At 42.6% G+C, this 12,835-nt stretch overlaps 1 protein-coding gene across 1 annotated transcript in view; it reads left to right on the top strand.

Annotated features, from left to right (window-relative positions):
• The first annotated feature begins 304 nt into the window (after positions 1-304).
• The window catches only part of THOC1 (THO complex subunit 1), a 29,384-nt gene continuing 16,853 nt past the window's right edge, over positions 305-12,835 (top strand). The window contains exons 1-6 of the mRNA XM_069957719.1: positions 305-415; positions 540-613; positions 695-755; positions 8,034-8,100; positions 10,541-10,659; positions 12,671-12,719. Coding sequence (XP_069813820.1) covers positions 368-415; positions 540-613; positions 695-755; positions 8,034-8,100; positions 10,541-10,659; positions 12,671-12,719 — 418 coding nt within the window. The 5' untranslated portion in view covers positions 305-367. The remainder of the gene's footprint in view (positions 416-539; positions 614-694; positions 756-8,033; positions 8,101-10,540; positions 10,660-12,670; positions 12,720-12,835) is intronic.

Here is a 12,835-nt window from a genome sequence, read left to right as displayed (position 1 = left end):
TCTTTAGGGTACCCCTTTAAAACAGTATGACACATCTTGGTGCTCCTAACCTACTACCTGGATTTCCCCCCTACTGATCTACTTGTTACTGCAGTTCTTTTTAGAGAATCCAACAAAGGTAAAAACCAAAAAGTTTATGAAATGTGTCCACATTATATTCCTCCCTCTTCATTTCTTTGTTCCTTCCCAGATCGAAATAACTAAGCAAAACAGTAGCTCCCCTACACCACCCAGTACTATAGAGTTCCACACAGTCCGCCTAGAGCGCCGCATACTCACCGGAAGTTCTTCCCGGACACCGTTCTCTGCGGGCGCTGGTGCTGTGACGTCATCGGGATGCGCCGTGCATGTTGGTAACTGGTGCACTATGTCTCCGCCGTTGTTCAGTCTCCCCGAGGCGCGGAATAAACTTACGGTAAGAGACGCTTCCGGTGGCGGAGATGTCACGGTGACTCTCACGTTTCTGTATAGTGTTGTGTTAGTCCTCCATGATGGTTGTAGAGTATGTGTAATGTGAGCTGCTGCTTGTGTCTTATCAGGCGGCCACCAGGGAAGCGGTGCCCAGCAAGAACATCAAGCACCTAGTGACCGTGTTCAGCCAGGTCCCCGGCAGGTATACACGTGATCACAGGGCATGCTGAGCCTTGTAGTGCTCTCTATGCGGCCAGTCACCGTACAATGTCTTGTCTTACAGCGAGAATGAGAAGAAGCCGACGCTCGACCAAGTCTTCCGAGTGGTGCTGGAGGAGGAGATAGTAAGTGATCGCCCCTGCCATGTCCTTATACACTATATATACCCTGTCCTGTACTATATATATACCCTGTCCTTATACACTATATATACCCTGTCCTGTACTATATATATACCCTGTCCTGTACTATATATATACCCTGTCCTTATACACTATATATATACCCTGTCCTTATACACTATATATACCCTGTCCTTATACACTATATATATACCCTGTCCTTATACACTATATATATACCCTGTCCTTATACACTATATATACCCTGTCCTGTACTATATATATACCCTGTCCTTATACACTATATATACCCTGTCCTTATACACTATATATACCCTGTCCTTATACACTATATATACCCTGTCCTTATACACTATATATACCCTGTCCTTATACACTATATATACCCTGTCCTTATACACTATATATACCCTGTCCTTATACACTATATATACCCTGTCCTTATACACTATATATACCCTGTCCTTATACACTATATATACCCTGTCCTTATACACTATATATACCCTGTCCTTATACACTATATATACCCTGTCCTTATACACTATATATACCCTGTCCTGTACTATATATATACCCTGTCCTTATACAATATATATACCCTGTCCTGTACTATATATACCCTGTCCTTATACAATATATATACCCTGTCCTGTACTATATATACCCTGTCCTTATACACTATATATACCCTGTCCTGTACTATATATATACCCTGTCCTTATACACTATATATACCCTGTCCTGTACTATATACATACCCTGTCCTGTACTATATATATATATATATATATACCCTGTCCTGTACTATATATATATATACCCTGTCCTGTACTATATATATATACCCTGTCCTGTTCTATATATATATACCCTGTCCTGTACTATATATACCCTGTCCTGTACTATATATACCCTGTCCTGTACTATATATACCCTGTCCTGTACTATATATATACCCTGTCCTTATACAATATATATACCCTGTCCTGTACTATATATACCCTGTCCTTATACAATATATATACCCTGTCCTGTACTATATATACCCTGTCCTTATACACTATATATACCCTGTCCTGTACTATATATATACCCTGTCCTTATACACTATATATACCCTGTCCTGTACTATATACATACCCTGTCCTGTACTATATATATATATATATATATACCCTGTCCTGTACTATATATATATATATACCCTGTCCTGTACTATATATATATATACCCTGTCCTGTTCTATATATATATACCCTGTCCTGTACTATATATACCCTGTCCTGTACTATATATACCCTGTCCTGTACTATATATACCCTGTCCTGTACTATATATATACCCTGTCCTGTTCTATATATATACCCTGTCCTGTACTATATATACCCTGTCCTGTACTATATACATACCCTGTCCTGTACTATATACATACCCTGTCCTGTACTATATATACATACCCTGTCCTGTACTATATATATATACCCTGTCCTGTACTATATATATATACCCTGTCCTGTACTATATATATATACCCTGTCCTGTACTATATATATATATACCCTGTCCTGTACTATATATATATATATATATATATATATATATATATATATATATATATATATATACCCTGTCCTGTACTATATATATATATATACCCTGTCCTGTACTATATATATATATATATATACCCTGTCCTGTACTATATATATACCCTGTCCTGTACTATATATATACCCTGTCCTGTACTATATATATACCCTGTCCTGTACTATATATATACCCTGTCCTGTACTATATATATACCCTGTCCTGTACTATATATATATATACCCTGTCCTGTACTATATATATACCCTGTCCTGTACTATATATATACCCTGTCCTGTACTATATATATACCCTGTCCTGTACTATATATATACCCTGTCCTGTACTATATATATACCCTGTCCTGTACTATATATATATACCCTGTCCTGTACTATATATATATATACCCTGTCCTGTACTATATATATATATATACCCTGTCCTGTACTATATATATACCCTGTCCTGTACTATATATATATACCCTGTCCTGTACTATATATATATACCCTGTCCTGTACTATATATATACCCTGTCCTGTACTATATATACACCCTGTCCTGTACTATATATACACCCTGTCCTGTACTATATATACACCCTGTCCTGTACTATATATACACCCTGTCCTGTACTATATATACACCCTGTCCTGTACTATATATACACCCTGTCCTGTACTATATATATATATATATATATATATACACCCTGTCCTGTACTATATATACACCCTGTCCTGTACTATATATATATATATACACCCTGTCCTGTACTATATATACACCCTGTCCTGTACTATATATATATATATATATATATATATATATATATACACACCCTGTCCTGTACTATATATATACCCATATATATATATATATATATACATACACCCTGTCCTGTACTATATATATATATATATATATATATACATACACCCTGTCCTGTACTATATATATATATATATATATATATATATATATATATATACCCTGTCCTGTACTATATATATATATATATATATATATATATATATATATATATATATATATATACCCTGTCCTGTACTATATATATATATATATATATATATATATATATATATATATATATATATATATATATACCCTGTCCTGTACTATATATCTATATGTGTATATATATATATATATATATATATATATATATATATATATATATATATATAAAAACCGAGAAGAGGCGGCACTCCAATATTCGGTGAAAAATGAGAATAATTTATTCACCCATCAATGTGCAACGTTTCGATCTCCCAATGAGATCTTTTTCAAGCAACACACAAGAGTGGAACATCGACAGGTATATAACCCCCAAGGTTCCACCCCCAGTGCCTCCCCCAATTAATTACATCATCATATATTATCATATATAAACAAAATCAAAATAAGTGCATCGGTGTACATAATACAAAATTCATGTGCATTCAGCCATAGTAGTATATAAGGGCTGTGGAGATAGTCCATGATCGGTAAACAATAACTTCATATAGTCCAAATAAAACTGATAATCCAAAAGTCCATGATCCTTAGGGTTAATGGAGGGGGCCGTCACTCACCAAACAGACTTATCAAGCAGCTGTTCCATCTCACGCTCCGTGTGTCCGCTTCTGTTTGTAAACAACGCTACTGGGCATGCGTGAGAGGACGCATATAACCTGGGACAGCCGGGGAAGACGTCATCACATAGGGTCATCATCTGAAATTTGCGCATGCGCTACGGAAACCCAGATCGTGGGAGCCATCTTGGAAACGGGAAAAAGACCCTTACATGAAGCATTCTCCCAGGGTCCATGGCAACCACCCTAGAGCCACCAAATCGATCGCAACATATTCAGGTAAGGGCATATCATCACAAACAGAGCGCTATAGCACGCGGAACATGTATCCCAGCACCCGCACGGTGTCACTCAGGGAATCTGTCCAGCTGGTTGGTACCCTGTCTTCATGGGGAAATGGGAGAATGCTTCATGTAAGGGTCTTTTTCCCGTTTCCAAGATGGCTCCCACGATCTGGGTTTCCGTGGCACGCATGCGCAAATTTCGGATGATGACCCTATGTGATGACGTCTTCCCCGGCTGTCCCAGGTTATATGCGTCCTCTCACGCATGCCCAGTAGCGTTGTTTACAAACAGAAGCGGACACACGGAGCGTGAGATGGAACAGCTGCTTGATAAGTCTGTTTGGTGAGTGACGGCCCCCTCCATTAACCCTAAGGATCATGGACTTTTGGATTATCAGTTTTATTTGGACTATATGAAGTTATTGTTTACCGATCATGGACTATCTCCACAGCCCTTATATACTACTATGGCTGAATGCACATGAATTTTGTATTATGTACACCGATGCACTTATTTTGATTTTGTTTATATATGATAATATATGATGATGTAATTAATTGGGGGAGGCACTGGGGGTGGACCCTTGGGGGTTATATACCTGTCGATGTTTCACTCTTGTGTGTTGCTTGAAAAAGATCTCATTGGGAGATCGAAACGTTGCATATTGATGGGTGAATAAATTATTCTCATTTTTCACCGAATATTGGAGTGCCGCCTCTTCTCGGTTTTTCTATTACTGAGGTGGTCTTGGAGTCCGTCCACTGAGGTTGAAGCACCCACTTGAGCCACAGAGCCACACAGTGCCGTCCAGCCCTATATTTCTACATATATATATATATATATATATATATATATATATACCCTGTCCTGTACTATATATATGTATACCCAGTCCTGTACTATATATATATATATACCCTGTCCTGTACTATATATATATATATATATATATATATATATATATATACATACACCCTGTCCTGTACTATATATATATATATATATATATATATATATATATATATATATACACCCTGTCCTGTACTATATATATATATATATATATATATATATATATATATATATATATACACACCCTGTCCTGTACTGACACGCCTTTTTGCAAACCACACCCACTTGCTATGAAAAACTGGCAATATTATTAAAATTAAACAATAACTCACTGAGCATGACTATACGGGGGGGTTGCAGAGAGGGGTGTATGACTACACAAGGGGGGAGAGGGGTGTATGACTATACGGGGGGCGGAGAGGGGTGTATGACTATACAAGGGGAGGGGAGAGGGGTGTATGACTACACGGGGGGGCGGACAGGGGTGTATGACTATAGGGGGGACGGACAGGGGTGTATGACTATACGGGGGGGGCAGACAGTGGTGTATGACTATACGGGGGGGCGGACAGGGGTGTATGACTATATGGGGGGACGGTTAGGGGTGTATCACTATACGGGGGGGGCGGTTAGGGGTGTATGACTATACGGGGGGGCGGATAGGGGTGTATGACTATACGGGGGGGCGGATAGGGGTGTGTCACTATACGGGGGGCGGTTAGGGGTGTATCACTATACGGGGGGGCGGTTAGGGGTGTATCACTATACGGGCGGGCGGTTAGGGGTGTATCACTATACGGGCGGGCGGTTAGGGGTGTATCACTATATGGGCGGGGGGGCGGTTAGGGGTGTATCACTATACGGGGGACGGTTAGGGGTGTATCACTATGCGGGGGGGCGGTTAGGGGTGTATCACTATACGGGCGGGGGGGCGGTTAGGGGTGTATCACTATACGGGCGGGGGGGGCGGTTAGGGGTGTATCACTATACGGGGGGCGGATAGGGGTGTATGACTATACGGGGGGCGGATAGGGGTGTATGACTATACGGGGGGCGGACAGGGGTGTATGACTATACGGGAGGGGCGGACAGGGGGACTATACGAGGGGGGTGGACAGGGGTGTATGACTATACAGGGGGGGATAGGGGTCTATGACTATAAAGGGGGGATGGACAGGGGTCTATGACTATACAGGGGGGATGGACAGGGGTCTATGACTATACAGGTGGGATGGACAGGGGTGTATGACTATACAGGGGGGATGGACAGGGGTGTATGACTATACAGGGGGGATGGACAGGGGTGTATGACTATACAGGGGGGATGGACAGGGGTGTATGACTATACAGGGGGGATGGACAGGGGTGTATGACTATACAGGGGGGATGGACAGGGGTGTATGACTATACAGGGGGGGATAGGAGTGTATGACTATACGGGGGGGCGCGGATATGGTTGTATTACTATACAGGGAGGTGCATGCTGGGACCTGTAGTTCCCTCAGTAACAGTACAGGGCTGTAACATAGGAGGAATGAATGGGCTGCAGCAGGATGCCACACACAACAATAACTTATCCTGTCTGCTGCAGCCCATTCATACCTCCTATGCTACACTCCTGTACTGTTACTTAGGGAAGTACAGGACAGCCGCCCCCAAATGCTGCTCCTCCAGCTCTGACACGTCGGCGTCCCTGCACACACAGGAAAACGTGCAGTGTTCGTCGGCCGGGAGAGGTGGGGGGCCTCGGACTGGATGGGACCGGTGGGGTGGGAGGGCCTCAGACGGGACTGGACCGGTGGGGGGCATCAAACGGGTGAGGTAAGGAGCCTCAGACTGGACCAGACGGGTGAGGAGGGCGGGACTTGCGGGGGGCGGGGCATTCTTACCTGGACCCTGCTGCTCCTTCACCACCTCCCGCTCTGACATAATGTACAGCGCAATACCGCAGATACCGTCCTGGCTTAGTTGAGGTCGGTTAATCGACGCCAGTGACGGTATCGGTATTTTTGCGCTATACCGCCCAGCCCCACCCTATCCTATACTATACATACTCTATCCTATACTATACATACTCTATCCTATACTTTACATACCCTATACTATACATACCCTATCCTATACTATACATGCTCTATCCGATACTATTAGAGATAAGGGAACCTGGAGCATGCTCGAGTCCATCTGAACCAGAACTTTCAGCATTTGATTAGCGGTGGCTGCTGAACTTGGATAAAGCCCTAAGGCTATGTGGAAAACATGGATATAGTCATTGGCTGTATCCATGTTTTCCAGACAACCTTAGAGCTTTATCCAAGCATCATCCACTAATCAAATGCCGATCGTTCGGGTTCGGATGGACTCGAACCCAAACCTGGTTTGCTCATCTCTAGATACTATGCACACTCTGTCCGATACTATGCACACTCTGTCCATTCTCCTGTGAATGAGGACGCCGTTCTTTACACACACTCCTGTCTCCTGTCAGAATGGAGGGCTGAGTCACTGTGAGACCTCATTGTCTGTAGGACTGAGTGACCCATATACTGCTGCTGTAGTCTCATAGGAGACTCCGGACCCTGTTCTTGTGATCAGTAAGGTCATAGCGAGCATACGCCTAGGATAGGTAAAGTGTTCTCAGCTTGTGCCTCTCCAGCTGTTACATAACTACAACTCCCAGCATGCCCTGACAGCTAGTTCCTGTAAACTTTCTTCTCCTGTTAATGTAACTCCTATCTCTTTGTGCAGACAGAGCTGTAGAATTAGCCAGAGTAGAGCGAGATTTCTGACCCCGGCTCTCTGTGTAATGTCTCTGGAACCTGTATCGGCCTCCTAGTTCCCCAGCACTTACTGTCTGTATGAAGCAAGCATCCATTAGGTTAGCAGCTGTATATTTGCATTTGTTTGTGACCGCTATTCTTTTTTCTAAATGCAGATAAATCAGGCTTCGTGTGACAACTGTCTGGCGATTATTTCACTTGCCATCAGTGGAGTTACAGAAGGTAATATGAAGAATAACAGAAATAAAGTATTAAAGGGGTAGTGCGGCATTTAAAATTTATTCACTAACACACATTACAAAGTTATACAACTTTGTAATGTGTGTTATTTAAGTGAGTGACTCCCTACGGTATATTTACGTATTCGCTGTCAACCCTGGCCACCACCTTGGGTCGTCAACGCCATCTTCTGAAGGCCGGCCGGACCGCTCCAGCCGTCCCTCATGCCGGCTCCCTTCTGCCGCATCATCAGCTGCTCAGCCGGGGTGGGGGGCACACGGGGAAGGGGGCCATTCACTTAAATAACACACATTACAAAGTTGTATAACTTTGTAATGTGTTATTTAGTGAATAAATACTAAACGATGCACTCCCTTTTTAACAAAATTACAAAGTTCCATCAAATTAAAGGGAAATTCTCACCCTCATAGATTCAACTCAGCACCACCGCATGCTGCCCTCACTTCCTGGTTTGGTGGGGTGGGGCTGGGAAGTAAGAATGGGATCCAGCGGTGCTGAGCTGAATCAGGTTTGTGTCTCCCACTGAGAATACAGACACCTTCAGGGATAATTCACCAGCCCTGGAGAATTGTGTGATCTCAGGGGGGGAACAGAGAAGTTCAGGACAGCATTCTTATCAACCCCTGATGTCCAAACCACTTAAGGATATCAGCTGCCTGGCCACCACTCACAGAATGGAGAGCAGTGGGAGATAAGCTAGGCACAAAGCTGTCAACTTTACAGCAAGAGAAGAGGGCCAAATGCTTTTATACAATATTGGAGCTCACTTTCATTGAAGTGGATGAAGAGCGGAGTTGGTAATACCACACATATACGTGTTATGTGCATATTGCTGTAATGCAGTGTGGTCACTTACTGATACAGTGGCTGCAACTGCCTCAGTAAAGTGTACTGCCTCAGTAAGCCATTAGATGACCATGCTCCTTGTTTATGCACTTATACCTGCACCTCTAGTACTCTCCAACTTCCCAAAGTATGGAGGTCACATATCATGTTCTCTTGCTGAAATCTTAACTTTTTCATAGTTTTCCTGTTTCTAAAGCAGGAGTGTTTCATTTGCTGGGCAGCAAGCTGTGCAGTGTCTTGCAGTAGCAGAGCAGAGCTGTTGTCTGAAGTTAGGGGATTTTTACAGCCCTGTCTGTAGGAACTGTAATCATTTACCTTGGCAATCCCACTAGCAGCAAGCCCTGGCAGCATAACAACAACTGTGCTACACACTGCATGGCAAGATAACGAAAGTGAAAAACATCAATTTCTTAGCTACACTCGTATTATCTGCTGAAAATTCAGCTCATAAGGTACTTGTATAAAATCAGTTCCCCTGTCAGATTTGCAAAATGTCTTGTTCAAAAATTATCAGCACAGACCATTGCTTTGTGATCAGCATCACAAACAACGTATTGAACACTTCAAATAGCTGATTGATTTCTGAGACAATTCTAGTCTTTCATATTCAACATAACCACCTACTTATTGGAGGAAATTGCCCTGTATGTAATGTGGCAGCTTTCAAGATGGAGGCCACGTTCCATACACAGCCTAACAAAAAAGGCCCCCTCACCTATTACCTTCTGGGGTATTCAGATATGTATAAAGGGTGATCCTGTAATAAAAGCTTATCCTGAGACTTTTGATCCTCTATATGTCACATAATATGCTGTTCCACCCACATGTTGTTTTGTGAGAACTGCTACTTTATTTTATTTTGATACTATTGTATTTCTAATATTCATAATGTTTAGTACTAGAAGAGTGTATCAATACTGGTTTATCTGTTTCACTTGACTAAAAGATGCAGGCCATGTTCACATACACTAATTGTGGATGGTTTTTTGAACCCTCAAAAAACAGCTATTTTACAGCTGACTATTTGTACAAATATGGCCATTTAAAAAAACAACCCAGTGGGAAATTGGCTGGTAGTTTACTATGGCAATAAAATGAAGTGCAGGACCCTTCTATCAGCTGTTTACTGATCAAAATTGTCTGTCTTTTGGAACGGCTTTTTACGCATGTTTTATTCCCAAAAATGCCGCCTTTGCAAATTGTATAAAAACATTTGCTAAAAAGTCGAAAAACATTTACAATTTTCAGCAGTTTATTGGACTAGAAAACACTATGGGGAAGGTTTATCAAAGGGTGTAAAATTTAGACTGGTGCTAACTGCCCACAGCAGCCAATCACAGCTCAGCTTTCCTTTCAGCACTTCCTAAAGCTGAGCTGTGATTGGTTGCTGTGGGTAGTTTGCACCAGTCTAAATTTTACACCCTTTGATAAATCTCCCCCTATGTGCATTTTCTTATTCTTTAGTGCACTCTCTGGCTCTGTTTTAATATCTCCACCTTCCACTCCCAGTGAGTTTTCTCTTTTTACAATAAAGTTTGCCTATTTATAAATGTCAGCATGATTCCATTTCCATTAGGTATATGCACAGCCACCACTCCATTTGTGCTGCTGGGAGATGTCCTTGACTGTCTTCCTCTGGATCTCTGTGATAAAATATTCACCTTTGTGGAGAAGAATGTTGGAACCTGGAAATCTGTAAGTGTATTTTAATATGGTTCATGGGGCATAACAATTCTGACAGTAAAAAATATATACTATAGTTTTATGTGGTAGCAAATATTATACACATCCAATACACTAAAAATAAATGACTTAAGATTTATTCTAAAATGCCTACTTACCTATTTTCCTTTTGTTATTACTACTCAAAAATAACAAACTGAAAACCAGGCTTTGTTTTTGTTGTTGATAGTGTTTACCTACAGTCTGATACTGGTAATAAGTAATACTAAGTAATAGATGTCTCAGCTCACCCACATAATAGATTATGGAACCTATAGCGGTAGATAGGCCCATCACTGTCATTTGAGAAAACTTCTAACTTGTCATAGAGAACTGTTTAGAGTTTGGAGCGGTCCAGATCTGATTGTTAAGATGTGTATTGAACATGAGAATAAGCAGAGAGAGGACTTAGTTGCAGTGCAGTCTGTTCCCCGCTTTGTGTCAGTGAAAGAGTGAGGCTCCATAGACTTAACATTTTTAACCCCACTCATGACATGACACACAAAATATGAAGAGATCTTGCCAATGAGACATTTTCTTGACATAATATGGCACAACCTTGTGTTTAAAGTGTATATGAATGTGCATGTCTAGTTACTGAGCTGAGTACTAGAGGATACACATGCTTGAACACTCCACTAATAGCCAGGTCTCTGCATAGTGTATAGTCCAACTTAATGAGAAAATTCTGTGTGTTCGGCATTATCGTACAGCAAAGTAATTCTACTCACCTGCTTAATGTTCAGCGCCGCTACTTTGTTCCTTCTTATTGGGTATGTTTACATTGCTGATGTGATCATGTATGCACATCACCACTGCAGCCAGCCAGTGGCTTTGGCGGTTTTACCGGCCTTGATAGGAGACCACTCGTACCCAGTAATTTGCTACTGTGGTGGTCTGTGTATATGGCCACATCATCACTGCAGCAGTCTAAGCAAAACCAGTATGAAGAACCAGAGCAACGATGTGTAGGTTCTTTATTTATTCATTTATTTTTGTTTAGCATATCCTTGAGTGCTCAGCAATTTTTTTTCAGTAAGTGTGACAACTCCTTTAAAAGGGTTCTTGGGGCTAGGGTGCTTTTCTGGCTATGGCCGGGGAGGAGGTGCATGAGGGCAACAACGTCCACTTACCTCCCTGGTTCCAGCGCCGGGTCCCAGATTGTGCTCCTCTATTGCGCGTTGCCTGGCTGCTTCCTGCTCTCTGACGTGGGTATGAGACATAACGTTTCATGCCCGGACAGCCAGTCAGTGGCAGAGGTGGGATCCTGCCTCTGCCAATGACTGGCTGAGCGGGCTTAAAACATCACGTCTCCAGACCACTTCAGAGACCAGGATGCGGCCGGGCAGCACGGACCGGAGCAGCGCGATCCAGAACCCGGCGCTGGAATCGGGAAGATAAATGGACGTTGTTGGCCTCATCCACCTCCTTCCCGGCCATAGCCAGAAAAGCCCCCTAGCCTGGAGTACCCCCTTTAACATTTAGTGAGAAATCATTGTAATTGATTTATTAGTTGTACATTTTAGTTATATTATCATTTGTGTCTCTATAAACCTATTGTTAAAGGGAGCCTGTCACCGGGGACGCGGGCACAGAGCCCGCCCGACCCCCCGGTGCAGCTCCCGGATACTTACCCTTTGCGATGAGTCCGGTTCCTGGAGCCGGTCCCGGGACGAAGATATGAGCGCCCGAAGCCGTGCGCGCGCTGTATGCAAATGAGCAGAGATGAGTCCGATGCCCATAGAGAATGACGGCTCCGTCATTCTCTATGAGCGTCGGACTCATCTCAGCGGCGTGCGCGCACGGCTTCGGGCGCTCATATCTTCGTCCCGGGACCGGCTCCAGGAACCGGACTCATCGCAAAGGGTAAGTATCGGGGAGCTGCACCGGGGACGCGGACACAGAGCCCGCCCGACCCCCCGGTTCTCTTTAAACATTGTCACTTTGATTATATTTACGCATACTCTGTCTCTTCTGGTTTCAGCATACGTTTTATTCGGCTGGAAAGAACTACTTACTTAGGATGTGTAATGGTAAGACTGTCGCTAGAAGGTTCAATGGAAGGTGGTTGGAGATCAATGCTGCCTGCTTCTCAATTACTGAATTATTATTGCTAGTTTTTATTTTATAACTTCTGTTATTGTCATTG

Source organism: Dendropsophus ebraccatus, chromosome 2 (genome assembly GCF_027789765.1).
Source record: "Dendropsophus ebraccatus isolate aDenEbr1 chromosome 2, aDenEbr1.pat, whole genome shotgun sequence".
In the NCBI taxonomy this organism is placed as follows: Eukaryota; Metazoa; Chordata; class Amphibia; order Anura; family Hylidae; genus Dendropsophus; species Dendropsophus ebraccatus.
This window is presented reverse-complemented; position numbering and strand designations above follow the sequence as displayed.